Source organism: Coccidioides immitis (genome assembly GCF_000149335.2).
Source record: "Coccidioides immitis RS genomic scaffold supercont3.1, whole genome shotgun sequence".
NCBI classification, from domain to species: Eukaryota; Fungi; Ascomycota; class Eurotiomycetes; order Onygenales; family Onygenaceae; genus Coccidioides; species Coccidioides immitis.
In genome coordinates this window covers 6,872,984-6,900,096 of record NW_004504310.1, presented here as the reverse complement: position 1 = coordinate 6,900,096, position 27,113 = coordinate 6,872,984, and the positions used below count along the sequence as shown (strand labels likewise).

Genomic DNA, 27,113 nt, shown 5'->3' with positions numbered 1-27,113 from the left:
TGAGGGGACGTGCAGCCAGGCCTGATTAACGCACGTAGCGAAATTGTTCTATTCAAGCCAACACTGTATTCACCAAATCTGTTTTCATTAACCAGCCAGAGAGGGGGATCGTTGTCGGGGAGTAGCGCCAAAGGTGACAAGGGAGCGTCAGCTATGAAGCAATGAGTCTTTGTTCTCGAGGGAGATTGCGTGAATGGCGGGTGATGGGGTGATACCACGTTGCAAAGAAGTAAACTATTGACGTTCAGATGGGGAGAAGCTGTTCATTGATCAACTGGGTCCCTTTGACTGCCCTCAACCGGTCAGGAAGCAGTTTGCAATCCGGGCGGGAGAACCTTGAATATCACGTGATGTTGGGGTCCAAATCGAGCAGCGAGGGTCATGTGATATTCCAGATTCGGGGCGCCCAGAGAGCCGCGTCGCCGTCAGGTCAACACAGGGCGTCGTCGTCTGGTTTTCTCGTCTTCTCTTGTTATACCTTGAGATGACTGCATCCTCTCGCGTTACGATTTTTGAGTAACCCACCACTTGTTGGTGCTGCTGCCACAAGCTTTTTTGATGACGCTCAGGGTTCCGGTTTGGCGCTGCGCCCATTCAGTCTGCTTCAACATTTCTTCTTCGACGCGGCGAACCCTTGCCGCCTGGCCACTTTTACAAAAAGGGTTTTGGGCCGTCTAGAGATCGAAACACTACTGATGATTGACCCAAGCACTCTCACAGGGTTAACTTATGATTCCTAGAATCTGGTCGGCTCAGTTGTGGTGAGGCCCCTGACTCCGTGGGCAGGAGTAACTGCTGGGTCTATGTGTTCTGTCGGCTTCTTAGGCTCCTCTTTCACCCCTGAGATACCTCCATCGAGGCAAGGTTTAGCCGAATTAACAAAGCGCACTATGTACTGTATGCATTGGCGACAACCACGCAGCCATCATATTTCGATTGAGCCTTCTTTTTGGTCAGACGTTATTTTGCGCCCGGCTAACACTGCTGGCGTTGAGGAGGCTGGCTCAGTCTTGAGGAGGAGCGATACGAGATTGGCATTGGCCAGCCAAGTCTGGTTCGAATCGGCGATTTTTAATCCGGGGAATCACTTCACATGGATGGAGTTGAGTGGTTGCTGGCCAAGCTCTTCTAGCCAGCAGGGTTATCTCCATACCTGAAACGCAACACCACCAGGATGGGAAAATTATTTCTCTTCGGGACTATCCCACGCGTTTTCAAAAGAAAATGTCCTTGATATCATACAAGAGCACGCCCTGGGCGGAGGATAATAATTGGAAGATGCTTCCCACGTAATATTGGAGCCGCTGGGCGTCACTTTAGATGCGACCAATCGCTGCTCCTGAAGCCCGAGAGCCAACGCCGTTCCATTGGCGTGAAATGCAGGGGCAAAAGGCACCAGAAGCTTGAGTTGCAGATGAAAAGTTTTCCAGAATGCCTCTGAACACCCAATTGCCGGCTTTCTGGAGAAAAGCCGACCACACCTAAAGTAACTTCTTCACTCTTTTGTGTAACTCGATCTTCGGCAACGAACCTTTTTGCCTTCGTGCCACTTCAGTCCCGAAAGGTGGGAGGCGTCAAAACGCGGGGGTTCAGCTCATCCTATCATAGGCGTCCGTGTGCACAGTAAGCTGGAACATTTAGCAAGAAGCTCTCGACAAGAACTATGTATGCTGAGCCAGCGCCACGAGGCCATTTGACGGCTACTCATGGCGCCCAGAGATCTCCGGAAAGCCTAGACGACTCGAGAAGATAATGATACGGGTTGGTTTCACGCTTGTAATTGCCCCGCAGTATTAGACTCTCCTGAAGGCCAGCCAGCCTGCTCGAGGACATCGCTTTTAAAACAACCTCGACCCTTCGTAAGATGTGATCTTCATGCTGGCCGTCAGCTCCTATCAACACATTATCCTGATCATATAATTTGTGTACTTTAGCATATTTCGACTCCCTCATAACCAGTTTCCGTTCTGCCTTGTCTTCGCAGCACCATCGCGCCCCTGACCTAACTACGAGGTAGCTATCGAAAACAGGGGACTGGACGGGATAGATCCTAGAAGCATCCCTATTCTTTCATGGAAGTGGAGTTCAGAACCAATTTTTATTATTAAACGACTCAAGAAAATAGGTCAAGAGAACTAGGTACGGAAGACTCCGCAAAAGACCACTCCGCCCGGAAAAAGGTGATCCTACGAAAATCCTTACGAATGACAAGAATATGGCTGGACCCGCCGGATTATCTTACCTCTACATCCCTCCAACGTCTTTCGCGAGCGACTCCAAACAACATGAATACTATAACCTCTCCAGTATGACCATTGCTTCCTCATCCTCCACCTCCTCGTCCTCTACAGACTACACAACTTATCCCTTGATCAGTCACAATGGTCGAACGTATCTCCGGGACCCAGACAATCCGTATCCACTCCCTTGCGACCTTGCGGAAATACATCGCCAATCGCTGCGATCGCTAATGCTGATGCACGTCTTTGGCGCGCCGTTTTGTTCTCCTCACTTTAACGAGGATCCTCCGAAACGGGTACTCGAGATCGCATGTGGATCTGCATTGTGGTCGAACGCCTGTCACGAGTATTTTGCGAAAAGGGGACATTCGAATATTTCCTTCACGGGAATTGATATAATAAACATCGCGCCGGATTTACAGAAGCAAAGTGTAAATTGGCAATTTAAGCGCCACGATCTACGAAAACCCAAGCTGCCTTTTCCAGATGGATATTTTGATTTTGTTTTTATCAAGGACGCAGGCGTCGCTCCCACCGGTCCAGATCTGCAGGCTGTTCCACTCGCAGAACCACTTCGGGTTTTGAGACCGGGAGGTGTCCTCGAAGTATGGGAGTCAGATTTCATATTCAGGTCACTGCTTCCTGATCCCCCCGCAGCGCCTGGTTTGTCTGAGCGGGACCAAGAACAGGCCGATGCGACAGGCACATATACCATCTTCCCCGCTACGCCGTTTGCGGATGCCCAAAACCCCTATTTGCGCGACTATAACTCCTGGGCAGAAAAAGCATTTGAACTACGCAAACTTACGCCCATGCCGTGCGCCACGATCAATTTGTCCTTCACTTCTGAGTCGGAGTCTTTCCAGAGTGTCGATAGCCGTAGGATCGCTATACCTCTCGGTGAGGTGAAATGGGAACACACGTCAAACGGAGGAACGACTCCACGGAAGCATTTAACGGAAGACCAATTGACCTTGCGTCACACCGCACTATTAAATGTTGTCCAGATGATTGAGAGTATGGAGCCTATACTGATGGAAGCAAGCGAAAAAGGCAAAGCTGAATGGGATCGGTGGTGGGCGGGTATGACGCAGGATCTGTTGCAGAAAGATGGAGTCGCGAGCGGAGAGTGTTTGGAAGTCGGCGCTTGGTGGGGACAGAAGCGATGATTGAACAGCCCTGCACTAAAGTTTTAAGACATGAACATTTGCCTGCCGCTCCGCAATTCCCCCCATATTCACGATCATCAAATTTTATATACCACTTTTCCTACTGCTTCCGTGGGCGTCGACGGCTGATTTCGGATTTTTAGGAGTTGGTATAATGGTTTTTAAGATAACGATAGCGTCTCAGGTAATATCTGTGGTATATTGCTTTTAGCAAGGCGTTTCATCTGGCTGCTGGTCGCTGGTCGCGAAACGGGGGTTGAGAATAACAAGAAAATGGGAATGCAGGATAATTAGGCAGTGTGATCAATTGCTGAGGCACTCTTCTGTGTAGCTTATGAGGTTCGATTCGTGTAAATATATCAAGGTACTCGAGGCAACTTGATACTTTGCCAAACATATATTTCGTTTCGGACGAAAGAAGAAAAGGGGAGAAAGTCAAGAGTAGTGAATTGGAGGCTGTTACTCACAATGCTTCGATCTCTGGTGGCCATATTCCCGGAATTGTCAGACCATTGCGAAAATAACCCGTGAAAGATTATTACAAATACGCAGAGGGTATAATCTAATTTTGGCACACCTTTCTTCACGAACTCCGCTCTCTGTATCCCACTTCGAATTTGGTCCTCGTCCTTCAAATGGGCCTGACTCGAGAACGCACGGTGAAGTCGATCGCGGAAGAACTGATAGCCAAGTGGGTAGTTGCGGCCTAGATATAAGAGTTCTATGGTCCAAAGGGAGTGTTAGAACCACTCTTATAACACTTGGGCGTGGATGGTATGGGGACATTCTGCGAGGAACGACTTACCTTTGTAGATCCGGATGACCCGGTAGCGAAGAGTCTTGTCCATTTTCACAAGTGTGTTTACCTAGTCTAGCATGGCTTATTTTCAGAGGTGGATGGATAATTGAGGCGGACGAAAGAAAGATGACGGCATATGTTCGGGTGTCCTGGTGGTCGAGAATGCTGGCTGAGTCGAAATAGTTTGCCGCAAATGGGCTTGGCGGCAGGGTTCCTTTCGAGGAATGAAGCTTTGCTCGCTCTGAATCTCCTCCCCTGCAATTAACGCCTTCCCCCAAGCATATCTGTTAACTACCCCAGAGAGCCTAGGATGTATTGAGCTTGGTCTTTCGAGTTGCGGAATTGGCGTCTCGCCCTTTCGGTCGTGCAAGCCGAAACCGTCGGCAGCGAGATGACGACATGGTCACGTGACCGACCCCGTACGCCGAGGGCCGATGAGTTGCGCCTTTCAACAGCCACCGGCGAGGGCTTTATCTACTTTGGCGGATGCCAGGAGCCATTGTTCTTCCCCAGGCCCAATTGAAGGAGCAGCGGGTCAAGGGAAGATGGTTTCCAGCTACATGACGCGAAGTCGATTTATTCGTTTAAGACTATGCCTTCTACCACGTACCTATTCCACCCGATCTATTTCCACAACGAGCTGCCTGAGCTCTGGCCAAGCAGCGCAACCGTCACCCCGTTCTAGTGCCTCGACTTCTCCCGAGAGTTATAAACTTGACTCGAAATGGCTTTCTGCAACGAAGAAGCGGCTGGGGAAGTGCTTGCAGTTCGGGCTGCAACCTGAGCAAGTACGTGCTGCAGGTGACATTTTGAAAGAGGTAACCCGAGATTGGCGGGAGCTTGTTGCAGGCAGCGAAGGCTTTCTCACTGGGGAGGATAGGCGAGGGTTATTCCGGCATAACGTTGTCTGGGGAGAGATGGTATAGATATTACCCGCTATACCTTGTAGTTTCGGTTGTGATATTGCTGACTTGGCTCAATTGATGGTGGGCGCATGGTAGGATGTCATGGTAAGTTCCCAATCCCCCCCCTTCAAAGGGAAGCTCGACCCCGTGTTGAGGTTGCGAATTCGCTCCTCTAGCGCTTATTGTTCAATTCTTGAAGCTAACCGTTTTGATAAAGGGTAGGTTTGCTGCTTTCCAGTCTTCGTCCATAACACTATTCGCAAGCCTCTCGCCCTAATACCGCAGCTTCTCTCCGTTTGCAGGGCATGTGAACAATGTGATGTACGTTCGATACGCAGAAACGGCCCGAGTCAATTGGACGCGCAATTTCGCTACCTACCATGATCCCGCACACAAGAAGCAGTGGCTGGAGTTGATCGGATCCACGGGTATTGGGTTGATTCTCAAGAGTATCAAAATTGATTACAAATTTGTCAGTAGCCCCATTCTTGGAGACGTTCCTTCCAAGGCCTTGCTGCGTGTATCGGCTAACGGTTGACTATATTGCAGCCGATGACATACCCTGATAAAATTTGCGTATATCATAAGCTAGTCCACGCACCGCCGTCGCCTAGTTCGCCGAATCCTAACGCTTACCCCGGTTTGATTTTTGACGTACTCATCCTCTCCGAAGCAAAACAGCGGGCGGCGGCACGGTGCCACGAAGATGTTGTCCTTTACGACTATAGAGTTGGGCGCAAGGTTTCTGAGCTCCCTAATTATATGATAGATCAGTTCAGACACACCTGGGAGCTTCAGCAGGAAGCGAAGAGGGTCAATAGACACAAGATTCAGGAAATTGAGATGAAGCTAAGAACTCTAGAAAAGGCAAGTCGGGATCGAGCATAGATGCCACTGAGGATGTGGGCTCTGCGGCAGGGAAATAGACTGCACGCTCTCTGCTCTCGGCTTCTAGTCAGAGCCTCGACTGGTCGGGATTCGGTGAACTGACCCGGGAACACCACAATGGGAAATTTCTATGGCGTTCCTAAATTATATAGTTAGAGCACAATTAAGTTTATTCCCATGTGCGACTTCAACACGGAGTTACCCCCGAGCATTTTTCTCCCCGGCAACAGGGATGGATAGGGCGGTGTTGAGCTCAGAGTTCGAGTACTGGACAATGGATGGCTTGCAGAATTTGTTCCTGGTAAACGGGCATGTGACCGCAATTCCCCAGGTTCCGATATTCTCCCCGCTGCCATGGCCCCCAGGAAATTACATCCCTGTTCGCTGTTTGCTTTCAAACCCGGGTTCAACACAAGAGTGTCAAGCATTTCTCTGGCAGAAACCAACGGCCGTGCGGAGCTACCGCCAACAAGCTCCTTTTGATGCCTCACGCGGAATTACAACATCAATACAGCTAACAGACCCTGGAAAATAGAAACACGCCGCCCGTAACTTATTTGGATTGGGCCCATCAAGATGAATTTTACCGTCTTGGCGGTGTGAAGTGCAAGGAATTGATCGACCGGCAAACCTTCCCTCGAGCTTCAGAGCGGGGACGGACCAGGTCTCGGTTTTCGCGCCCTTCTGTGTGAAAATCTTGGACATCTGGCTGAGAGGCTGCAAAGTAAGAGGGAGGTTCTTCTGTGCCGGACTGAAGACGGCGGAAGCCACGCCCTGGTCGAGTGACCCTGGGAGTCTTGTTGCCCGATGTTCCAGGATGTTCAACGTTCCTCATGCAGGAATGCAGGCATCAAGAAAAGGGATCAAGTTAAAGTTTTCTGCAGCATTCACGATTTCATCAAACCGAGACTTGGTCCAGGCGTCGTCGTGGCAGAACAAGCAATTTTTTTGGAGAGCTGTCACGTGGAAGCGCCGACCCGGAACCTTCCAAAATACGCAGTACACAGTAAGTTACCGTAATTTCTATACCAAACGTCAAGCTCTGTGTTCCGTTTTACCCGCATTTCGTCACCGAACACTGTGCCGCTCATCGATCATGCCTGGAGATGAATATGGGGGGCTCTGTACGGAGTACTTATGGGTGTGTTGAGCGAGCCCACGTATGTATGTAGTTGGTTCTGCCCTTCGAGACTCGAGTTCTCACGGAAGATCTGTGACCGTTTGCAGCAAGTCATGACGTGATAGGTTCACGTTAACAATCGCTTTGAATCCCTGTCCTCTGAACAACGCACTCTCCACTTCCTGGACAGACCGCCAATATGCATGAATGCCCCGCGTTTCCTCCGAGCTTATCGATTGAGCATATATTGAGATGGCTTGAGGGGCAGTGGTCTTTATGACTCGAACGCTATGAGCGCACTGTGTCGGAGTGCTGGGGGAGAAGGCGATCAAGGCAGCATCTAGTCCCTCTGTAGTTATTCGTGCAGGAGTAACAACGGGAGGTCACCGAGTACAACATTCATCGGGATACGCCCAAGTCTCGACATACGCACATACATATGTATTGTCCGGTTGTCCTACTCGCCGTCCGAGAGACCTGCTGTGCTTCCACCCGTTGGCGCCCAATGGAGCCTGACCTTGTGGTAGTTATGTTAAACCCGATTGATTGAATGGTTGGAGTAAGTCTGATTAACGGACACAGTTTGCTGCTCCCTTAGGGTTTGCCCATGGACCGGTTCCGTGTGTATCCTTACTTTCAAGGATATCGTAGCAATGCGCATCTTCCGTCCCTAAAATGGGCCAAACAATCCCTGAATAGGCATAAGGCCGATGAACAGACTGTATGTTTCTAGAAATTTCACAGCCTGCGTTCAATTCCTTCTCATGGTATCTGCACGGAGTGCACCGTATTCCATGGCCAAATTTTGGTCAGCCTCTCCCAACAAACCATTTCACAATTTATCCCCCCTGCTTACCGTCCGGTACAGAATTCAGGAGAGACTTATCTGATGTATGGAAACATGCTTAGTATGGAGTGCGCTCCGAACAGAGGACAGACACACTCTGATAGGCGCATTGTACGGAGGAGGAATTGAGGAGCCGCAAGGATCTGCAGAAGATCTCGTATTGATATGCGTTCACTTGACACCCTCAATTTGTGTCAAGTCTCCAGGAGATGTCGCTCCCCGAAGGCTACCCACTGCAATTCGGGCATTTGCATACGGAGTACGGAGTACATACTTTTGGACTCGCTAGCTGGAGACCCTTTGGGCAGAGCGGATCCATAGAGCTCCATGCCGCATGGGCTAGGGGGAAATGCGATGGCCGGAAGTGTGTTCCGTATCGTTATGTCACACCAGAACAGTCGGTGTATATTACAGAGAGTATACTCCGTAACTCCGTACGGAGTACTGACTTCGGTACGGCACTTTACACCAGGGCTGACGTTTGCCGTCTGCCACGGCGGCTGCTTACCTAAGGTCACTCTGAAACTTCGATTGAAAGTCTGAAGTTGGTGAGAAAAAGCAACGATTGACAACATCAGCCCTGACACCGACAACCCATGGCCTAGCTGTTCTTTGCCTGGGTCTGGCGACGCAGTATCATTATTTTCCCCCTCCCCTTTACTTTCACCTCCATCTGTACATTCCAACCGCCTCCTTCGAGCTCCGCACTCTCCTCCCCCCAGTCGTCCATTCCTTGGCCATCGGCTGCCAAGTGGATTTGGACGTTGAAAACCGGCTCTCTTGTCCATGACACGACCAGGAGGAGCGGCAAGGAAGAATCACCACGGTAACCGCCACGAGAATAGCCATGCCTTCTCCGGGAAAAAGGTTGCAAAACAGAAGTCGAATGGCCATCTGAATGGAACACCAAACGGCCAGCACCGATCGGACTTGCCTGCCCTCACTCCTCGCAACACCTCCGGACCGCAGCAGCAACCAGCATTGCCCTCGACCGCGAGTAACAAGCCGAATGGGGACGTGGAGGGACAGAGAATGGAGTCCAATGGGCAGGTTCAGGTCAACGGGCACGGGAAGGGCGAGCAGGTCCTGCCCAACGGTCACGCGTATTCGTCGAACGGCGCGATGTCAGACACCAGAGTTGAAGACCAGGCGTCTCGCCGGTTGGAGAAAACAATCGGCTCGACGTCGAACGTCAAAAAGCCATACGCAGGTAAATCCGTCAATCCGTTTCACCTCGCCTCCACAATCCTCAAAGCTTGCCCGATGGCCGATACGATCGCGATTCTCATCTTCCTCCTTCAACTCCCGCCTATCGTGCTTACCTTGGTCCAATTTCTCTACGCGTCGATGACTTTCATGCTGCCAGCGGGCGTATCGACCGGTCCACTCACGTCGAATTTCGATATCTTCCAAGGCCCTGCCGGTACACCTTCTCTCGGAACAATGATCGCGATGGATGCGTTTTGTCTACTGGTCTGGGGCCTCTTTATGTGGAACTGGGCTCGGAATTTCGCCATCGACCTCGCCCATGTTCAAGTCGCCATTGCTCTGGGTGCCGGGAGTTCAGGGAATACGGGGGGTGTCAACGCATTTTGTGTTACTATCCTTTTGGTGGTGCATTTGCTTCGCAGCGAAGGCATACAAGATTTTGTTTTCGGACATCTCATCTCGGCAAACATTATGTCAAGCGATACCTTGGAAAAGTATTCAAATTTGATCCCAACCGAATTTAGACGAATGGAGACTCCCTCGCCTCCGAGCTGGGTGAGAAGTCTCCTCGCTGTTCATATCCTGGCCCAAGCAGGAACAGCCATGGCGAGACGGTCTATGGCTAAAAATCGGTCGCAACCTCGAGCCAAAACCGGAAAACGACAAGACGCTGAGAACTCTGCTGGCAGCAACGTTGATTCTTCTGTTCTTGAGTCCGGTACCCCGCTACCTTCAGTTGTTGGTTCGGATGTTTTATCTATACCTGGTTCCATATCAAAGGAGGGTCGAGATCGGGTTTCAAGTGCGAAAAAAAGAAGGCGTCAAGCGAATGAAGCGAGACGAATACAGCCGTTTTGGGCCGCGTTAGCAAGCACAAAATTGACCGTAACTCGTGAGTATGACCGATCGAGGCATGGAAGTTGGTACTCGCCGAGTTTCCCTGTGACCGAAGACGATCTCGACAGGACACCACCAGGAACCGGTTTGATTTGGATTACTCATGTTGATAGCTGTTCGATTAAATTTGCGGCAAGCGATTTTACTGTTGAGGAAGATCCTATGATAGGTGGAACGTATGATGGTAGTGTCTCTGATGCCGAATCACATCCGTTCTATGTTTGCGTTAATGGAGCCCACTGGGCACCGGTCAGCCTCTCGAGAATAGCAGATAATTCTGATGAACCTTCATTAGTTCATTGGAGAGGGGAAATAGCTGGATTGGCACCTGATTGCGCGTATACATGCAGCTTCATCCGCTATGATACCGATGAGGAGATCTGCGTTATGAGTGTGAAAACGCCCGTTACTTCAGACACAGATCAAGGTAGGTTCATTTCTACATTTGTTCCATACGGAAACCTGACATTTGACACAGCTTCCACCACCCCATCTATCTCTCCCTCTCCTCGCCAGTCTTTGCGACCATCATCTCCGACGACCACCATAAAGAATTCAATTGTTAATGCTGAGGCTAAGCTGAATGAGCGACGGGCTAAGCTGAAAAGATCAAGGAATGACCACAAACTTCAGGTATCCAAGATCAGAAAAGACCTCGACAATTTTACCCATCGCCTCAACAGTGGTGGAGATGAAAGCAGGCAAAAGCAACGTTCCCTACAATTGGAACGCAATATCCGTCAAACAGAGGAGGCAACGGCGGTCCTTGAACTTCAACTGGTCAACCTCGAGAAAATACCAGAGGAAGAGCTGCAGGATTGGAAAGCACGCAAAAGTGCCTTTGAGCTAGAGACTGAAAGGCTGAACTCCTTGAAAGAGGAATTGCATGTCGCAAAGTCTACCATGGGGAGTAAAGTGTCTTCGGCTGAAACGGAGCTAGCCAACATTATACAAAAACGGGAGCGCCTTCAAAATCGCCGGAACCGGCTTTCTGAGCAATATGAACGTATTACAAATGCTAACAAACAGGGTTTGAATGAGCGTGAACGTCGTGCTGCCGAGCAGTTAGCCAAAGAGCAAGAAGTTGCGAGAATCGAAGAAGGCTTTCAGGAACAGCTAACAAATATCACTCGTTCTCTTGAAGAGTATCAAGTGCGCACCACCCAGCTCTGGCAACAAGCCACAGCGATTGAACAAGCCTACCAGCAACAGCTCTATTTGAATTCTGGCCCACTTACTCCCGAAGGCGAGCTACCTGGGACACAGCGACCACTGATGGACATGAACGCTAGTAACAATTCAATGAGTACGATGGCTTCTGGGAGCAAATCGAACTTTGGAATGGCCTTTCCGATGCATTCCTCTGCTGAAAGATCAAGCCTCGCACATCGGTCATCAATGTCTCCAATCATACAGACATCGTTGCCGGGGGTATTTTCGGAGCCTCACTACTACCCATCGTCTCCTCTTGCCAACAAGCCTTCAGTCTTAGCGTCAGAGCAGGGTCGTTACCGCGATCGCTCCATGTCAAATCCCTCCGCCTCCCTATCACAGGTGGAATACAGCACTTCAATGTTTGCAGGCGACGGTGCTGATCCTGATGTTAGCCGAAGCAGTGGTAGTGCGAGCGGAAGTAGTAGTACTGGTAGTCCTCATCCTGCTCTGGGAAAGTCTGTCTGGAGCTGATGTGGATGGCAAAAGGAAAAGTAGTCTATTAGGTCTTTCAAGGCTCTGGCAAATATCCTTGCTTCTGTTCAGACCCTCTGTTCCTTTTCTGCAAATAGCTAGCTATGCAAATCAAACTGTAAATCGCTTGCCGCAAATCTAAATTTCGTATCACATGAGCCAATATCCCGCCTTGGGTTTGCTCGTCAAGTATTCCATCCTCCGTGCTTCGTACAGGGCGATCATTCTTACGAAGGTTACCTTAACATCATGGGTGATAGTGCCGGGTTTTCAAAGCAAAATGATGAATATGTTGTAGCGGATTTTGGAAAATAGATTGAAGAAAACATTTGTATGTTTTAATATTTATTTAATACAGCGATTGAAACGCAATAGTCTATCGTACATACGTGATCAAGGTGTCAAACCATGCGAGGAGCCTTCACCCAGGCTATTTGGGGGTTTAGGTCTAGAAAATAGTAACTTTTCCGGGTATTCTATGATCAAGTTTCGGCGAGCTGGACCGGCCAGATAGCCCCTGACGGCGGGAAGTGAGGCTTGAGAGGGAATGAACACGGAGCCCAATCCTTGGGTCATGATTTCGTGACTGAGCGGTTCACTTTTGAGAGAGGATTTATAGTTTTGCCCATTTTCCAAAACCGAGTATCTGCGTAGGTAAGACATAGCTCGTCCGCCGAGTGTGTAGTATCCGGCTCCTGCATCTGGTTCTGCGGCTCGTCGCCATACAGCTTCACAACGGTCCCCAAAACAATCACATGATCTCCAACTTGTGCGCTTGAGGGATAGTATTTACATTCGAGTATGAACGGAAAATCAGGCCTCACATCACTCCTAGGAAAACTCGAATTATCTAGTTTTCCCTGGTGAATAACGAGTCGTGGCGGTTCTCCTTGGTCAATGGCTGGAAGTCGATCTAACGGAGCAGGTGAAGTAAACCGAAATGTATGCTTCTTATCTTCTAACAAAACATTCTCATGACCCCTTGAAAACTCCCTTGCAAGGTTTGCGGTGGCTGCGTTCGAGGATAAGAGATGTACGAGAAATCGTTTCGACAAGCGGATCGCATCGTATGTTTCGGAGGGGACTTTCACGTTGAAAGAGACGACTGGTTCTGGGTATAGCGTCACAGTATTAAAAGATGATACTGTCATGCCACGAAACGCGGATTCAGCGCGCGAATTTGGGTGGGTAGATGTTATAATTGCGACTGGGTGGGGAACCAGGCGCATGAGTTTGCGAACCTGGGTCTGAATATCCGTGTCAGTGACGGCGGGGGAGTATGGTTCTGTAGATATGTCGTCTTCTGGGGCCTCAGTATTCTGCTTGGAGATGTTTCTCTGAGGAACATATTGTGCTTCCCGACTCTGCGCCGGTGCGAGGATTCTCGTGAACTTCTCGACTTCTTTGGGTAGTGAGGCTATACCCGGAGGTAGGACCGGGCGAACAACATCGGTGATGCTTGCGACATGCTTCGACACAATGGTCCTTAGCATACGCCCAGAATACCGTCGCAACTGAAGTTGTGGAGGGAGAGCCGTGGTTTCGGACACCTGGGAGTTCCGGGCTTGGAAGAGCAGTGTAGAAATCCTCAGAGACCAAGCTAGTCTCGAGGGGCGAACCAAGGGCATCTTCCTGCAAAATTAATCTTAGACATTAACGTCTGATACTCATTCATCTTTCAGGCTAATCTTTCCAACATTTATTAAACAACATCGCCATTGCGCATCTGACGTTGAGTGAGTAAACAGTTTCTTCTGGGACGGGCTGCCGGCGAAGTTGGAAAATCCTGCTTATCTAATCTTCGATATCAAACTTTCAGTCTCAACCCTCTGCATGCTTCCTTCACTCCAATTCTCACCGAGTACCAAATCAATTCATCTAAAAGCGGTGGAAAAGCGAAAGACAGCCGTCGATTCTAAACTGTTCAAACCATCCTATCGTCGAGATGTCAATGCACCTCCCCCTCCAACGAATCGGCACCACGAAACTCTCTTCGACCACAACCACGTACATCTGCTCACAATGCAGACACGCAACGCTCCTCCGGCGCCCTAAACGGCCCTACACGTTCACCCAGCTCATAACTCTTTCCGACGGGAGCACATATACCCACCGCACCACCTCTCCACAAGCAGTTTACCGTTCCACACGCGACACACGCAATGCGCCGCTCTGGAACCCGTCCAGCGAAAAACTACTCAATATCGAAGAAGACGAGGCCGGCCGGCTCAGAGCGTTCAGAAATAGGTTCGGAAGAGGGTGGGATGCGGCCAATACAGTTTCTTCGGATGCAGCGGCTGCCGGCGAGAAGCTCCAGCCTGGGAAGGATGCAGCAGAGAACGCCGCTATGGAAGAGATGGAAGATGAAGATGATAATCTGTTGGATTTGATTAGTTCGTTTGGGCAGGAGGATGCACAATCCAGGCCTACGAAAAAGTGACGAGACGCTTGATTGGGTTTGAGTCGGTCGGTCTATACTCATTTGCGAGAATGAGGACGGAGACGCGAAAAGCTTATTTTGTTCTTCGGCGAACGGTTGGATTGTACGAATATGGAGCCGGGATTTTATGTGATGCTGCTTGCTGCCTTTTTCATAATAGATTCGATGGAGCTTTTCTACGAGCATACTCGAAAATATCATTTTTACCTGTACAAATAGAAAACACATTTGAGGACCCTATAGAATACTATCTGAATTCAGTAGGATATTATTATCCCGTTGAGTGAAAGATGAAGTGATGCGCCAACAAATAGACCCTCCGAGCACCGTACCCAGAAGCATGAGCAAGGTATCAGGTGCATCATGATGAAAATAATCTGCTGATTTGCTCGACCAAGATAGGATATCATACAACTAGAATTTACGCCTCTTCTTGAGCTGAGGTTGGCTCTGTGCTCTGTGAAACAGATCCACTCTCAGTTCGTTCATGCTGGGGCTGAGATGTTGGCGTCTGAGCTGGGTTATAAAATGGATTAGTCTCGTCATCTGCATCAAGTTGCAAAAAGAATGTCTCCCATAACTCGATCAACTATGCACTTAGTCAGTCGCGGCCCTAGATGACCGTATAAGAATAGAAGAAGGCAGATAAGTTTCCATACCTCTTTTTGTGCTTCAACAGCGCTCTCCAAAAATGTCTCAACGCCAGACTTGAAGTCTTCTACTTTCTCCCTTTCAAACCGTTCCAACTCATTTCGCATTAATTTTCCCATATCCTCAAATAATAACCTCGCTTGATGTACTTTTCTCTCGGCTTCAACCACGTCCGCGTTCGCTTGGTTCAATCTGTCCTGCTGAGATTTCCCTTGACGGAGCAGCTTGTCCTGTGCATTTCTCCTTTTCTGCAGGTCCGATTCAGCAGAGTGCCAACTCTGAAACGATTTCTGTCGTTGATTAAAGGCCGTCTTTACACTGCCTATGAGCCGGATGTATTCATCAATTGTAATTCCTAATGTTAGAACATCTTGCTGGGCTTGACGTTCGTGGAGTTCTCTTATTCGAAGTTGGACTTCGGAAAGTCGTTCTAACGGGCCCGAAAGAGCTGGGGACAATTCAACACCGGCAAGGGAGTGTAGAGACACTGCAAAATCACTGGCCGCCTCTGCAAGCCCTTTGCGCTGTTGCACGACCGTATCTACCGCTTTCATTAAGCCCTTTAGTTGATTTTCAAGAGCCTCAAGGTATATTTTTCTGTCGTGGAACCACTACCTACAGAGTCAGTAAACACTATCAAATCAACGTGGAGTGACTCACGTCATCATGTTCTATGAACTTGCTTCCTCCACCGACTGATAGACCGAAAGAACTAAACATTCCCTTGCTTTGGCCCAGATCTGGCTCCCGATTCTCCTTATTTTTCACGTCCAGGTTGAATGTGTCGCTTTCCAAAAAGATCTTCAGATCGGCGTCATGTTGAAGTACTGGGTGTGCGGCAATTTTATTCAACATACGCTCCAACGCGGCCCTTCGGGATTCGACAAAATTGGATTCAAACCGACCAACTGCCTGTTTCTCTGGAGGTGGCGGAACGACAATTCCGGGATTGTTGTTATGCAAGGAGTTATATAGCCACAGAAAATCACGGTATCGCCTTGTAACTGTAAATTCAGGCCGTACATATGCTTTCGAGGTTGTCTAAATGGGGCGTGTGAGCTTCCCGCCACAATGTGATGGAAAGTGAACAGACCTTTGTTCTGACTTGATAGACAATGTGACTGCTCGTGAGATCTCCGACTTTATGAGGATCACCAACTGTGATATAAAATGATGGCTTTGCAGCTTGTTCAACGGTCATGCTCGACTGGATTTGCTTTTTTGGCGCATCGTCGCTGCTAGATGTTGGTTGAACAGGCGGCGGGGGTCTCATCCTAGGTCGCGTTTCGCTTTCATCCTCCAAATCCACTGATTCCATAAGTCCAGCAATACTAGACGATTGGGATGTGGATGAGGTAGGACGGGCATTGCGGGCGGGAAATGGCTCTTTCTGTGGCGGGACAGGACCCTGTTCCGAGATTGGAGGAAACGACTTGTCGCCTAGCGGGCCGAGGGGGTCACTCGAACCGTCGACAGCTTCAAGTCTGGTCACTTGAGGGCCAAACTTCCTTGGGGTCCGGATTCCTCTTCCAGGCGGAGATCGAGGACTTGTGAGCGCCACTTCCGAGGGGGCGTCATTCTGTTTGCCTGCTTGCCGGAGTCAATCGGAGAACACTGGCGCGGGAAGATTAGGCCATAGCATACCAGATCCATCGTTGTTAGGCGACTTGGATTGCGAAGGAACATCTACAAGGAGAGCAGTCAGATACTAGTTCAAATGATACCGGCGGCGAGCGTCCCGGATGCCTGACGTACCGCCCCACGGCGAATCACCTCCCTCCAAATCCATCCTGAAAGGGGGCAAATGTGAAACGGGAATGTGCCTGTTAATTTACAGAGAAGCTTCAGCAGCGACAATAAAGCTTAAATAAGTACCGAGACGCGCTGCCAGCTGAATGGTATTGGAAATATGACCTGTGATACAGAGGAGAGGGAGTGCCTGCGGAGGTCTGGGTTATGTAACCAGGTAGTGTTTGGCTCGTGCGCGATATTGACGGCTGTGACCGCCTTTTACAAAGCTACTTTTTTGCCAGCACAAAACACATATGAAGCAGGCTGCCTCAAAACCTCTACAAGAATGGAATTTTGGTTGATTTCCAAATTTTCAGATGCAGATTACTATGATAATTGATACTGTTAATGTTGGTATCAAGTTATTTTGGAACACAGCTTCTCAAACATTAGTGGTATTTTGTCAGCAAGCCCAAAAAGTCGTTGCAGTTTCAGGATTATCCCCCTTGATCATTGAATCCATGGGATACCAAGTTTATGCATTTCAACAGCTAGCTGGAAAAGATAGTCCAAGCTCTCGCACTGGGTCTTTGCCTTTGCGGGAGTATCTCCCCATACATATCTGTTCAATCTGGTTAGCTCCTTTCCCTCTGAGTTCATGGATTGACCACATACATTCCGTGTCGACGAACAAGCACCGCATATGTATCTGGATATTCATCCATAGCTTGCTCCAAGCTCTCAGTCAAGTCCTCCTCAAAAGCCGTGTTTTCAATGATCGGTATCCGAAGGGTGTCAAAATAGCCCAGCATTCCTTTGCCTTTGCCCTTGGGAATTCCCTTGATCTGTTCAATGTTGTTGATCTCGAAACAGCCATTTTTGCCCTTCTCCCTTTCCACTAAAAGTGTCACCAGGACAGCCCACTGTGAGTGCGTGTGGATGGAGCAACCTGCGCCCCTGTCGAACGCGGCCAAAAATAGTGGAGTGCAGGCCGAAGGCTTCAACTCCCGTGGCTTGCGAATATACTGTCGTGCAGACGGAGGATATTTCGGGGTGGGATATGAGAGGACGAAGATATCTTCAGATTTGATCATTTCCTTTTGGACTCCGGAGGGAGCTATAAAGATATGGTCACCCCGCCTTATGGAGGTCTAGTTATCAGAGCAGCGCTTAGATCAGCTTTCGAACTCATGGCAGGCGTTCTCGTTCATGCCAAATACTCACACCACCTCCCGTCCCGGTGACCCATCCTAACGTGTAGAACTTCTTGCAAAGCTCCGGGATCAGATTTGCAGGGTGCTCTGGATCTGAAGACTTAACAAGCTGGTCATTGTTTTCTGCCGTCATTTTGTCAAGTTTCGTAGCCCCGCCTGTCCTCAATGAGCAGAAACAGCGGGCTAGAAGTAGTGCCCTGCCCCAATGGAAGAGGAATCAGGTCCAATTCGCAATTAAATACCGGCTCGCGGTTCAGATCCAGCAAGGCCAGGGAGATATCCGCCAAAGCATAACTTCTCAGGCCAGCATTCAAACGAAGAACCCCTCCAAGTGCAAAATTCCGGCGGATTCGATCGCGCAGCTCAGCGGCCAATCAGCGTCCGGTGCTGCTGCACTGGCAACCGGCGAGCCTTTCCGGATGCGGCATAGCGCTGTGTCAGGCCTGTAATTACCGGGTCACAAAACTGTAAGTGTGGTAAAGCGTTGAGGCTCTGCGTCACAAAGCAGGACTCGACATCAAAGAAGATCATCAACAGGCCACCGGACGAAGGACATTTAGGTGATGAAACTGGCATTCTGTGTGGTGGCATCTGGAGCTGGAGATCAACAATTGAAATCACACTTGCTCAAAACAGGGCAGGGCCTGTGTACCCGGCCATAGGATTATGGATTTTCTCATCCACTTCTGCCTGGTCCATACGGGGAGCCGGTTGGGTCGTGTTTCCCTTGAGATGCACATTCAAAACAGATAAAAGAAGCCATCATGTCTTTACTTAGCTACACTATTGGGCGCACATCTTATTTTTGTTCTCTGATGCGTAAAGTATTATCACAAGAAGATGGATATGCCCACACCGGTACTCAGTCTCTACCATGTCTTGCCGGAGTTGCACCTCCGGCCCATCCTCCTCTTAAAGCGGACAAGAGCGACGCGAGTTGATCTTGTCGGCCGCCAGGTGTGGAAGGCAGAGGGAAGTGCACCTCAGCCCTTCCCCCGGAACCGCCGCCCACGAGTAATGTTTGAATATAGATAGATTGATATTTCCCCCTCTTTCACGGTAGTATTCGTCCTGTTCAACAATTTTGCCCTGACATATTGCATTAAATAGTGCCATGAGTGATCCTCAAGAAAAGCTCTCGTGAGCAGCAGTCTCGATCTCTAAAATACTCTCTGAGAATGGAATCAAACATGGTATTTTTGGAGGCTGGGGAGTCAACGCACTCAGCGGCAATCGAGCTACCAAGGATATTGATTTGATGGTGGCAATTTGAAAGGATGACCTTTTGCCGCTGATGGCAAGACAAGAGGGTCGGACCAGAATCCCGAACATGCGAGAAGACTACGCCCCTTTCTTCTGAGATGATCACTTAAAGAAACCTCTTCTTGTTGAGATATTCATAGGTAACCATCGCCATCTCGGGAATTGGAGCACTTTGGTAATGGCTCTAGGGTCGACAACACCCCCAGTAAACACTGAAAATGCAAATCAAGGGATGCAAGCTATTGATACTCAAACTGTACTGATGAATGGCAATCACGTTCAGCTTCTTGATGTAGTCTCAATTTTCAAGGGCAAGCTCCACGCCGCGGCAGATCGACATAAAGTGTCGGATGTTGCAGATCTGGAGCATCTTATAAATTTGTATGGGCAAAGTCTTCGACCACACGCCGGCAAATTCAGCCTTAGGGATGTTAGCAAAGTGGTGAGGAGGTATCCTCAGCTCGCTGGGCTATTTTCTCGAATTCAAATTGAATGTGTCCCAGGCGCAGGGGATACAATCCGATGAGGGAACCTGGATAAGCCCGCCTTCTTATAATGCCCAAATTGGCATCATTGAGCAACCTAAACCTGGAGTAAGGTTCTTATTGTTCACGTAGATGATTACACTTTAGCAGTCTTTGTGATAACAAAATCCTGCCCAGATTGAGGGAACCAGTAGTTGAAAAATCTCGGTGCTCGACTACCTCGGGAGTCATATCCTAGCTGGTTGCTGCTTATAATCATACCATGCTGTCGGAATTTTGTATTCCAATGTGTATGCCCAAAGATCCAGTGGTGAATTATCTTGGAACCTCGCCAAGATTTGACTTGGGACTCGAGCAGATCCGAGCAAAATGCAGATCCCCAAGGATTTGATTTATGTTTGGGGTCAACAGTTTTCGTGGCACTTGGGGCGTGATGCGTGACAATGATCAAGTCACGCCTATCTTCTTCAAGAGAAATATTATGAATCTCCTGTTGCAACCACTGTACATCTTGAAGATGTTCAGTATTATGGTTCTCAACTGTCCAGTCATTGATTCTGCTGAGATCAGCCACCTTCATCCTAACCCACAGCTGGTATTCCTTTGGAATATAGGACCACAAGGTGCAGCCTATGATTGTCACTCTTCTGTTGATGTCAACTCGGCTCTGATTCAGAACAGAGAGTTTGCCAAGCAGCTGCGGCTCAACTTCAAGTGCGTTTGCAGCTTTGAGACCATCTTCTCGAGAGATCCCGTAGAACTCATGGTTGCCAAGGACCAGGAAAACACGGTCAAATTGAGCGCATTGCGAAGCTAGGAATGCCACATATACCCCGCATAGTTATGTAGGCATCCAATGTCTCCAGCAAGAACCAAATAAGGTGCCGCCCTTGGGATGATGAAAGTTTCGTAGCGCTGGCCAACTTCCAAATGGAGATCAGACATATATTGAAAAGCAACCGGATGGGAGATGGCTCTACAGAAAATTGCTGATCTGAGGTACACCATCCTTGTCCCACGGCATACTCATTTGATTCAAGGTATCTCTGAGCTGACCCTTGCAGGAGAGTTGCAAGGCGGGGCACAGGGATAGCTGCAAGAGCGTTCAAGTCTATTGAATAATCAAACTGCCCGGCTGAACCTGATCCGGCCTGCAGAATACGCCTCGATCTGAACAATATTGTCTTGAAGCGGGTCGAGGTGGTAAAATGTATCTGGGAACACTATCACCCCGAGGTTGCGCCCTTCAATGAAGGCCTGGAACCGGGGATAAAGCTTTTTGTAGTCTGTATAGAGGTTGCGATGAGCTTCTTCCGGCCACGGAAACCGTCGAAAGATGTCGGTATATGAAGCAATCTGGGATGCTGCAGCGGAAAGGTTGTGTTCGGGAACACAAATTTCAAGGAACTTTCTGCCATCAGTATCCAGCGTGTATAGCTCTCAGGAGTTGACATACATTGAGGACACGGGGAACATTGTTGTAGTTCAATGCAGCTTCATTAACAATGCAAAAGGGGATGTTTCTGGGTGCAAACGCGGCTTTTATTGGCATCAATGACTTGGATCTCCATAGTGAGCTGTGTCAGAGAACTAAATATTTCGCTCGCTTCTATCGACAACCAGAGATGTTTATATAGAATGCATGGAGTACTCTGTATCCTCCGTAAGGGAAGATCGTGGTTTGTCTCCAAAAGTAAGACCGCTAGTGTTACTAGTGCGGGACTAGTGCGGGACTAGCTCGGATTAGTGTGATCGTGGAGATAAGACCCTGGCCCGGCGAGGGAAAGAGGCCACCTTTCACAGCGCGCCGATTGACCAAGCTGCTGCCCGCCGCCATCGACTTATATTTCACTCCCACCGCTTCCTTTCACCACCGCGCTCCCACTTCGTCTCTGCTCTCTTCTTGAGCTCGAAGCACACATCTATTCTCCTCTCTCTCATTGTGCTTGCACCCCAATCCGGTGTCCTCTCCGAGGATCTACATTCACAATGCGTCTCAACGCCCGCACCGCCTCGCTGATCCTCTCCTACATAGCTCTGCTTGGCCAAGTCCATGCTGAGAGCGAGGCCACAAAGGAAGAGCCAACTGCCACTTCTATCAGTAGGCCAACATTCACGGTAAGCACTTGCTCGGCACCGCAGCTTGGAGCTCCGTTGAGGATTCTGACGCCTCCCCATGCAGCCTACCACATTGAAAGCTCCCTTCTTGGAACAATTCACAGACGATTGGCAAACACGATGGACCCCTTCCCACGCGAAGAAAGAGGACTCTAAATCGGAAGAGGAGTGGGCATACGTCGGAGAATGGGCCGTCGAAGAACCAACCGTCTTCAAGGGCATTGATGGCGACAAGGGATTGGTGGTGAAGAATGCTGCCGCTCACCATGCCATCTCCGCCAAGTTCCCTCAAAAAATTGATAACAAGGGCAAGACTCTTGTCGTTCAGTACGAGGTCAAGCTTCAGAGTAAGTTGTTGATGCCAGAATAGCATTTGGGCTGGAGGTCACGGACTGACGCGCACATCGGAATAGACTCCTTGGTTTGCGGTGGCGCGTATATGAAGCTACTCCAGGACAACAAGAAGCTTCATGCTGAAGAGTTCTCTAATGCTTCTCCTTATGTTATCATGTTTGGACCTGACAAGTGCGGAGCCACTAACAAGGTATGTTTTCTTGCTGTTGACTATGTTCCTCCACAAGCAGGACAACTGCTGACACCACTATAGGTTCATTTTATCTTCAAGCACAAGAACCCAAAGACCGGTGAATATGAAGAGAAGCATCTTAACAATGCTCCGACTGCTCGCATTTCCAAACTCTCCACCCTCTACACCCTTATCGTCAAGCCAGACCAGACATTCCAAATTCAAATCAATGGTGAGGCTGTCAAGAATGGGACTCTCCTTGAAGACTTCCAGCCTCCTGTCAACCCTCCAAAGGAGATTGATGATCCAAACGACAAAAAGCCGGCCGATTGGGTCGATGAGGCCAAGATCCCAGATCCAGAGGCCAAGAAACCGGAGGACTGGGATGAAGACGCTCCTTTTGAAATTGTTGATACCGAGGCTAAGAAACCTGATGACTGGCTGGACGATGAGCCAAGCTCGATCCCCGATCCAGAGGCTCAAAAGCCCGAGGACTGGGATGACGAAGAAGATGGTGACTGGGTCGCTCCAACCGTTCCAAATCCCAAGTGCGAGGAAGCCTCTGGCTGTGGAAAGTGGGAGCCTCCCATGAAGAGAAACCCTGATTATAAGGGCAAATGGACTGCACCTTTGATCGACAACCCAGCGTACAAGGGCCCATGGTCTCCCCGCAAAATCGCCAATCCGGACTTCTTCGAGGATAAGAAGCCCGCTAACTTTGAGCCAATGGGTGCTGTAAGTTAATCCCGTTTTTCTAATATCACACACACACACACACACACACAGAGAGAGAGAGAGTGGCTGACGAACCTGGTACTAGATTGGCTTCGAAATCTGGACCATGCAAAATGATATCCTCTTTGACAACATTTACATTGGTCACTCCATCGAAGACGCGAAGAAGCTTAAGGCCGAAACATTCGATATCAAGCACCCCATCGAGGTTGCCGAGGAAGAAGCCGCTAAGCCCAAGGATGAACCCTCTACTGATTCTGGTCTCAACTTCAAGGATGACCCAGTCAAATACATCCGCAGCAAAGTCGATCAATTCATCCTCATGGCAAAAGATAATCCAGTTGAGGCTGTCAAGGCCGTTCCTGAAGTTGCCGGTGGTTTGGCCGCTCTCCTCATCACGTTGATCCTCGTTGTCTTCGGCGCTATTGGTCTTAGCAGCCCTGCACCCGCTCCGGCTAAGAAGGACGCTGGAAAGGGAAAAGAGAAGGCCAAGGAAAAGGCTGCGGAAGCTGTGAGTACCGGAGCTGAAAACGTTAAGGCCGGTGCCACGAAACGATCAAAGTCTAGTGAGTGAATCAAGCGCGAAAAGGCGACGCTGCGCGTTCATATATAGCAGCGGATTTGAAAATACTTCCCGGGAAAAAAAGTGCATGGCTGGCCTCATCTTGGGGAACAACTTTACGTAGGTATTATACGATCGAGGATGGAAGTATGGCGCATGTGCCAATTGGTATTATAATCGAGAAAGGCTTTTCCTTTGCATGGTTCGTGGGGAGGTCTTAGCTCGGGCCATTTGACAAATTGCCTTATGGGAACTTGTATGACTATCATGGAGTCGAAATTACGGTGCAGAGTAATAGTTTTAACCTTTTTTTTTTTCTCTTATTTTTTGCTTCAATCTGATAGCGATTTTCCCATTTCTCTCGAAGCGTACCCCTGGAGGTTGGAATTTGTATGTCCTTTACAGACTATTACAAGTTGCCGTTTCGGCCTTGCGACCTTGCTTTGGTGTCTTCTGTATTAAATACATTCATAATTTCTAATATAAACCAGACAGCACCTACAGAGTATAGAGTACGTTACTTTTCTCTAAGATCAGGAGGAGGTCTACGTGATTTTGGTTGGATAGAGGCAAACTTGTATGTTGATCTTTTTTTCTTTATCAATGCCCCTTGTCAAGTAGGGCGGGGAGGGGGATTGGGGTTAAACCATGACCTAGGTGACTGGGTAAGACGGGCATTAAGAGACAACTGAATCTCTGGTACTCTGTAATTGATGATATTTTAATTTTTAAAAGTCCCCATTTTTTCTTCAAATAGAAAGACATGCAGTAAGTACGGAGTATGTATTGTACATACAGTGGTGGGGTTCACTCAACTTAAAGAGGTATTCCAAAATTTCATGGGCGCGCTTGTCTAGGGCACAAAAAGCACTGGCATACTGAAACATCATCAAAGCACAAAAAAAAAACTCCACTTAAAAAAAAAAGAGTAAAAAACGAGAAAAAACCATCAAATTAGACCCATCACTAGCTAAAGCATTGCCAGCTTATTGGTGTGTCGGCATAACCACGCTTGCTTTTGTGTTAATTGCATCCTCACTTCTCCACAAGCTGGTCACAGTCTTAAGCTGGGTGTAGAAGTTCAATCCGGGCTTTCCGTAGAAGGTGTTGGCACCGCCACCGGCGATACTCTTCTTGTTTCCGGTGAAAGAGAACATTGGGAGAGGAACTGGGATTGGACTGTAAGGGGAAAAAAAAGGCAGCGTCGTTAGCCTGAGGATTGCATTTTTCAAAACTCTGGGAATGGATGGTGACTTACACATTGATTCCGAGCTGGCCGGCCTCAAGCTCGTGCTGGAAGCGGGTGGCAGTGGGACCCGAGCGGGTGAAGACAGCAGCACCATTTCCATACTCGTTGGCATTGATGAGAGCAATAGCCTCGTCAACGGTGTCGACCTCAAGGCAGACGAGAACGGGGCCAAAGATCTCTTCGCGGTAGCATGTCATGTGTGGCTTGACGCCGGTGATGATGGTTGGGCCGACCTAAAAGACAATAACTATTAGCCAATCTGGGGAAATCCACGCGAAAACAGAGGATCGAGGAACGTTGCAGTAGGATAATACATACCCAATTGCCATTGGGATACTTGGCAGGCTTGTAGCCGCGTCCATCGAGCAGGATCTTAGCGCCTTCCTTCTCGGCACTGGCGATGATTTCTTCAATGCGCTGCTTGCTCGCAGGGGTGATGACTGGGCCGAGATCGGCACCCTCCTCGAATCCACCGTTCACATTGAGGGCCTTAGCGCGCTCAGCAATCTCTGGCAGCCATTCCTTGGTTTCTCCGACCATGACGAGAGTAGAGAGGGCCATGCAGCGCTGGCCGGCAGCACCGAACGCAGCCCCAACGATGGCGTTGAGAGCATGGTTCTTGTTGCAGTCGGGAAGCACGGCGGCATGGTTCTTAGCACCCAAGTTAGCCTGGACACGCTTTCCGTTGGCGGAACCGCGGGTGTAGATGTATTCTCCAGCGCGGTTGCTGCCGACGAAGCTGATGGCCTTGATGGCGGGCTCATCAAGGATGAAGTCGACGGCCTTGGCAGCACCGTGGATGACGTTGATGACACCATCGGGGAAGCCAGCCTCCTTGGCTAACTCGACGAGGATCATTGCAGCACCGGGATCACGCTCAGAGGGCTTCAAGATCAGGGTGTTTCCGGTCATGGTGGCAATTGGAATGCACCAGAGAGGAATCATAGCAGGGAAGTCTGCGACGAACAAGGTTAGATGCGATGTCCGATCTCGTACATATACAAAACGGCGTAGAGAGGGGGCCTGTCACTTACTGAAGGGGCAGATGGCAGCCACAACACCCAATGGCTCACGGTAAGTTCTCGTTTCCATATCCTTGGCGACCTCGAGCAGCTCGCCGGTCATCTGCGTTGTGATTCCACAGGCAGTCTCCGCGACCTGCAGTCCACGAAGAACGTCACCTTTGGCATCAGCGAAGGTCTTGCCCTGCTCCAAAGTGATGCTGGCGGCCAAGCGGTCCCAGTTGGCGCGGATCAAGTTGACATATTTGAACATGATCTGCTGTCTGGCCATGATGCTGGTGGTTCTCCAGGCGGGGAAAGCCTTCTGGGCGCTCTCGACGGCGGCCTTCATCTCCTCGCTCGTGCTCTGGGGAACACGGGTGACGAGATTGTTGGTGGCGGGATCGTGTAGATCGATCCATTGGGTGGCTTTTGATGGGACAAACTTGTTGTCGATGAAATTGCAGGTGTCGATCGGGGAGGCGATCCTCTCGTGGGTGGTGGGATACTCAGTGGCCGTAGAGGCAGCAGAGGTAGTGGCGGCCGGCATCAGCTGCTGAGCCGTGGCATGTAGTCTGCGAGCGGCAGCCATTGGTCTGAGAGCTTGAGAAGAAGAGGTGGTGCGAGATGAGAGGTAAGAAAGAGAGCTGCGGGGAGAGCTAAGAGTGCGAGAAGAGAGGGTGGGGATGGTGCGGGAGACGGCTCGACGCGCGGCCATGGTGATGCAGAGTGGCAGCAAAAGGAAGCACAGGAGCACAACAGCAAGCTGAGATGGAAGATGAGGAGATTGCTACCTGATAGCTTGCAGGCGATGAGGAGAAGAGAGGGGAGAGAGAGAGAAGTCTGCAGCAGGCGAAAATAAAGCCAGCTGTTGCTCCAGGCGATGCTTCTCTTATCGTGCGCAGGGCAGCTGGCCGTCTAGTGGCGGGTTCGCGTTCTTCCTCGGATAAGCGGTTTGAGGCGGCTTAGCTGAGCAATCAGAGCGCGGCTTGGCGTCTGCCGCTCGGCCGGTTCGCGCTGTGGGGAAGCCCTTGGGGAATCGATGCTTTCCCCGCTCTTCCCCCTGCCCGGCCGCTGTCGGCGACTTTCCCCCCTTTCTGCCGGCGAGAGTGCAGCAGTTAGAGGGCCTGTTGGGAGGCCGTCGGTCCGGGCACAGGTTCTCCAGCCAGCTTGAAGTGTGCTTTTTTCGGCGTGAAGGAATATTATTCTTATCTCGACCACGGAGGTCCCTCCATTTTTTTTATTTTTTATTTTTTTTTTCCCCTCTATTCTCCAGATACACCTCCCAACCTTCCACGACAGACAGGCCGATGCCTTATCGTGAGCGGGAGATGATCAGACAAGAGCTACAGAGTACAATGGGGCGATAGAACCTCCA

At 49.7% G+C, this 27,113-nt stretch overlaps 13 protein-coding genes across 13 annotated transcripts; 6 read left to right on the top strand and 7 right to left on the bottom strand.

The window, feature by feature from the left end:
- Nucleotides 1-1,907: 1,907 nt before the first annotated feature.
- On the top strand, nucleotides 1,908-3,709 carry CIMG_00603 (SAM binding domain-containing protein containing protein). The gene has a single exon (XM_001246831.2). The coding sequence runs from the start codon at nucleotides 2,216-2,218 to the stop codon at nucleotides 3,407-3,409; it is 1,194 nt and encodes a 397-aa protein (XP_001246832.1). The 5' UTR covers nucleotides 1,908-2,215; the 3' UTR covers nucleotides 3,410-3,709.
- CIMG_10589 (LYR family protein) lies at nucleotides 2,973-4,473 on the bottom strand. The gene is made up of 4 exons (XM_012358826.1): nucleotides 4,215-4,473; nucleotides 3,987-4,130; nucleotides 3,877-3,889; nucleotides 2,973-3,600 (listed from the first exon to the last, which is right to left on the bottom strand). Exons 1-4 carry the CDS (start codon nucleotides 4,255-4,257, stop codon nucleotides 3,549-3,551), a joined length of 252 nt encoding a protein of 83 aa, XP_012214249.1. The 5' UTR covers nucleotides 4,258-4,473; the 3' UTR covers nucleotides 2,973-3,548.
- An 8-nt stretch (nucleotides 4,474-4,481) lies between these two features.
- On the top strand, nucleotides 4,482-6,186 carry CIMG_00604 (uncharacterized protein). The gene is made up of 5 exons (XM_001246832.2): nucleotides 4,482-5,128; nucleotides 5,210-5,218; nucleotides 5,313-5,331; nucleotides 5,416-5,585; nucleotides 5,663-6,186. Exons 1-5 carry the CDS (start codon nucleotides 4,643-4,645, stop codon nucleotides 5,999-6,001), a joined length of 1,023 nt encoding a protein of 340 aa, XP_001246833.2. The 5' UTR covers nucleotides 4,482-4,642; the 3' UTR covers nucleotides 6,002-6,186.
- Nucleotides 6,187-7,754: 1,568 nt separating this feature from the next.
- CIMG_00606 (ubiquitination network signaling protein) lies at nucleotides 7,755-11,919 on the top strand. The gene is made up of 3 exons (XM_001246834.2): nucleotides 7,755-7,842; nucleotides 7,990-10,501; nucleotides 10,553-11,919. The coding sequence occupies exons 2-3, from the start codon at nucleotides 8,755-8,757 to the stop codon at nucleotides 11,758-11,760; spliced, it is 2,955 nt and encodes a 984-aa protein (XP_001246835.1). The 5' UTR covers nucleotides 7,755-7,842; nucleotides 7,990-8,754; the 3' UTR covers nucleotides 11,761-11,919.
- A 157-nt stretch (nucleotides 11,920-12,076) lies between these two features.
- CIMG_00607 (oxidoreductase) lies at nucleotides 12,077-13,475 on the bottom strand. Its single transcript, XM_001246835.2, has one exon. The coding sequence runs from the start codon at nucleotides 13,386-13,388 to the stop codon at nucleotides 12,333-12,335; it is 1,056 nt and encodes a 351-aa protein (XP_001246836.1). The 5' UTR covers nucleotides 13,389-13,475; the 3' UTR covers nucleotides 12,077-12,332.
- Nucleotides 13,476-13,618: 143 nt separating this feature from the next.
- On the top strand, nucleotides 13,619-14,529 carry CIMG_00608 (mitochondrial 54S ribosomal protein YmL36). Its single transcript, XM_001246836.2, has one exon. The coding sequence runs from the start codon at nucleotides 13,706-13,708 to the stop codon at nucleotides 14,198-14,200; it is 495 nt and encodes a 164-aa protein (XP_001246837.1). The 5' UTR covers nucleotides 13,619-13,705; the 3' UTR covers nucleotides 14,201-14,529.
- Nucleotides 14,436-16,768, bottom strand: CIMG_00609 (sorting nexin 3). Its single transcript, XM_001246837.2, has 6 exons — nucleotides 16,607-16,768; nucleotides 16,496-16,537; nucleotides 15,945-16,441; nucleotides 15,512-15,892; nucleotides 14,860-15,462; nucleotides 14,436-14,789 (listed from the first exon to the last, which is right to left on the bottom strand). The coding sequence occupies exons 1-6, from the start codon at nucleotides 16,638-16,640 to the stop codon at nucleotides 14,622-14,624; spliced, it is 1,725 nt and encodes a 574-aa protein (XP_001246838.2). The 5' UTR covers nucleotides 16,641-16,768; the 3' UTR covers nucleotides 14,436-14,621.
- A 223-nt stretch (nucleotides 16,769-16,991) lies between these two features.
- Nucleotides 16,992-18,086, bottom strand: CIMG_00610 (methylthioribulose-1-phosphate dehydratase). The gene is made up of 3 exons (XM_001246838.2): nucleotides 17,807-18,086; nucleotides 17,258-17,733; nucleotides 16,992-17,204 (listed from the first exon to the last, which is right to left on the bottom strand). Exons 1-3 carry the CDS (start codon nucleotides 17,927-17,929, stop codon nucleotides 17,093-17,095), a joined length of 711 nt encoding a protein of 236 aa, XP_001246839.1. The 5' UTR covers nucleotides 17,930-18,086; the 3' UTR covers nucleotides 16,992-17,092.
- A 1,151-nt stretch (nucleotides 18,087-19,237) lies between these two features.
- Nucleotides 19,238-19,676, top strand: CIMG_00611 (uncharacterized protein; the record flags this gene model as incomplete). Its single annotated transcript, XM_001246839.2, has 2 exons — nucleotides 19,238-19,501; nucleotides 19,563-19,676. 2 exons carry the CDS (start codon nucleotides 19,238-19,240, stop codon nucleotides 19,674-19,676), a joined length of 378 nt encoding a protein of 125 aa, XP_001246840.2.
- A 4-nt stretch (nucleotides 19,677-19,680) lies between these two features.
- Nucleotides 19,681-20,568, bottom strand: CIMG_10591 (uncharacterized protein; the record flags this gene model as incomplete). The annotated part of the gene is made up of 2 exons (XM_012358827.1): nucleotides 19,681-20,357; nucleotides 20,550-20,568. 2 exons carry the CDS (start codon nucleotides 20,566-20,568, stop codon nucleotides 19,681-19,683), a joined length of 696 nt encoding a protein of 231 aa, XP_012214250.1.
- A 98-nt stretch (nucleotides 20,569-20,666) lies between these two features.
- CIMG_00612 (uncharacterized protein) lies at nucleotides 20,667-21,096 on the bottom strand (the record flags this gene model as incomplete). The annotated part of the gene is made up of 2 exons (XM_001246840.2): nucleotides 20,667-20,951; nucleotides 21,001-21,096. The coding sequence occupies 2 exons, from the start codon at nucleotides 21,094-21,096 to the stop codon at nucleotides 20,667-20,669; spliced, it is 381 nt and encodes a 126-aa protein (XP_001246841.2).
- Nucleotides 21,097-21,356: 260 nt separating this feature from the next.
- CIMG_00613 (calnexin) lies at nucleotides 21,357-24,071 on the top strand. Its single transcript, XM_001246841.2, has 5 exons — nucleotides 21,357-21,662; nucleotides 21,727-22,009; nucleotides 22,076-22,206; nucleotides 22,270-22,923; nucleotides 23,009-24,071. Exons 1-5 carry the CDS (start codon nucleotides 21,534-21,536, stop codon nucleotides 23,495-23,497), a joined length of 1,686 nt encoding a protein of 561 aa, XP_001246842.1. The 5' UTR covers nucleotides 21,357-21,533; the 3' UTR covers nucleotides 23,498-24,071.
- Nucleotides 24,072-24,208: 137 nt separating this feature from the next.
- On the bottom strand, nucleotides 24,209-26,543 carry CIMG_00614 (methylmalonate-semialdehyde dehydrogenase (acylating)). The gene is made up of 4 exons (XM_001246842.2): nucleotides 25,769-26,543; nucleotides 25,053-25,690; nucleotides 24,744-24,967; nucleotides 24,209-24,664 (listed from the first exon to the last, which is right to left on the bottom strand). The coding sequence occupies exons 1-4, from the start codon at nucleotides 26,451-26,453 to the stop codon at nucleotides 24,472-24,474; spliced, it is 1,740 nt and encodes a 579-aa protein (XP_001246843.1). The 5' UTR covers nucleotides 26,454-26,543; the 3' UTR covers nucleotides 24,209-24,471.
- Between the last annotated feature and the right edge of the window lie 570 nt (nucleotides 26,544-27,113).

What these genes read in the sequence shown, in the direction of transcription:
- CIMG_00603 (XM_001246831.2), top strand. Translation starts at nt 2,216, where the DNA reads ATGGCTGGACCCGCCGGATTATCTTACCTCTACATCCCTCCAACGTCT.
- CIMG_10589 (XM_012358826.1), bottom strand. Translation starts at nt 4,257, where the DNA reads ATGGACAAGACTCTTCGCTACCGGGTCATCCGGATCTACAAAG. An exon ending in GGTCATCCGGATCTACAAAG is followed by an intron (nt 4,131 to 4,214) that starts GTAAGTCGTTCC and finishes TTTGGACCATAG; the next exon opens with AACTCTTATATCTAGGCCGC.
- CIMG_00604 (XM_001246832.2), top strand. Translation starts at nt 4,643, where the DNA reads ATGAGTTGCGCCTTTCAACAGCCACCGGCGAGGGCTTTATCTACTTTG. An exon ending in TCAAAATTGATTACAAATTT is followed by an intron (nt 5,586 to 5,662) that starts GTCAGTAGCCCC and finishes ACTATATTGCAG; the next exon opens with CCGATGACATACCCTGATAA.
- CIMG_00606 (XM_001246834.2), top strand. Translation starts at nt 8,755, where the DNA reads ATGACACGACCAGGAGGAGCGGCAAGGAAGAATCACCACGGTAACCGC. An exon ending in TACTTCAGACACAGATCAAG is followed by an intron (nt 10,502 to 10,552) that starts GTAGGTTCATTT and finishes CATTTGACACAG; the next exon opens with CTTCCACCACCCCATCTATC.
- CIMG_00607 (XM_001246835.2), bottom strand. Translation starts at nt 13,388, where the DNA reads ATGCCCTTGGTTCGCCCCTCGAGACTAGCTTGGTCTCTGAGGATTTCT.
- CIMG_00608 (XM_001246836.2), top strand. Translation starts at nt 13,706, where the DNA reads ATGTCAATGCACCTCCCCCTCCAACGAATCGGCACCACGAAACTCTCT.
- CIMG_00609 (XM_001246837.2), bottom strand. Translation starts at nt 16,640, where the DNA reads ATGGATTTGGAGGGAGGTGATTCGCCGTGGGGCG. An exon ending in GCCTAACAACGATGGATCTG is followed by an intron (nt 16,442 to 16,495) that starts GTATGCTATGGC and finishes GACTCCGGCAAG; the next exon opens with CAGGCAAACAGAATGACGCC. An exon ending in CTGTTGAAGCACAAAAAGAG is followed by an intron (nt 14,790 to 14,859) that starts GTATGGAAACTT and finishes CTAAGTGCATAG; the next exon opens with TTGATCGAGTTATGGGAGAC.
- CIMG_00610 (XM_001246838.2), bottom strand. Translation starts at nt 17,929, where the DNA reads ATGACGGCAGAAAACAATGACCAGCTTGTTAAGTCTTCAGATCCAGAG. An exon ending in TCACCGGGACGGGAGGTGGT is followed by an intron (nt 17,734 to 17,806) that starts GTGAGTATTTGG and finishes TCTGATAACTAG; the next exon opens with ACCTCCATAAGGCGGGGTGA. An exon ending in CTTGTTCGTCGACACGGAAT is followed by an intron (nt 17,205 to 17,257) that starts GTATGTGGTCAA and finishes CAGATTGAACAG; the next exon opens with ATATGTATGGGGAGATACTC.
- CIMG_00613 (XM_001246841.2), top strand. Translation starts at nt 21,534, where the DNA reads ATGCGTCTCAACGCCCGCACCGCCTCGCTGATCCTCTCCTACATAGCT. An exon ending in AGTGCGGAGCCACTAACAAG is followed by an intron (nt 22,207 to 22,269) that starts GTATGTTTTCTT and finishes ACACCACTATAG; the next exon opens with GTTCATTTTATCTTCAAGCA. An exon ending in ACTTTGAGCCAATGGGTGCT is followed by an intron (nt 22,924 to 23,008) that starts GTAAGTTAATCC and finishes ACCTGGTACTAG; the next exon opens with ATTGGCTTCGAAATCTGGAC.
- CIMG_00614 (XM_001246842.2), bottom strand. Translation starts at nt 26,453, where the DNA reads ATGGCCGCGCGTCGAGCCGTCTCCCGCACCATCCCCACCCTCTCTTCT. An exon ending in AGTATCCCAATGGCAATTGG is followed by an intron (nt 24,968 to 25,052) that starts GTATGTATTATC and finishes ATTGTCTTTTAG; the next exon opens with GTCGGCCCAACCATCATCAC. An exon ending in GGCCAGCTCGGAATCAATGT is followed by an intron (nt 24,665 to 24,743) that starts GTAAGTCACCAT and finishes TTCCCCTTACAG; the next exon opens with TCCAATCCCAGTTCCTCTCC.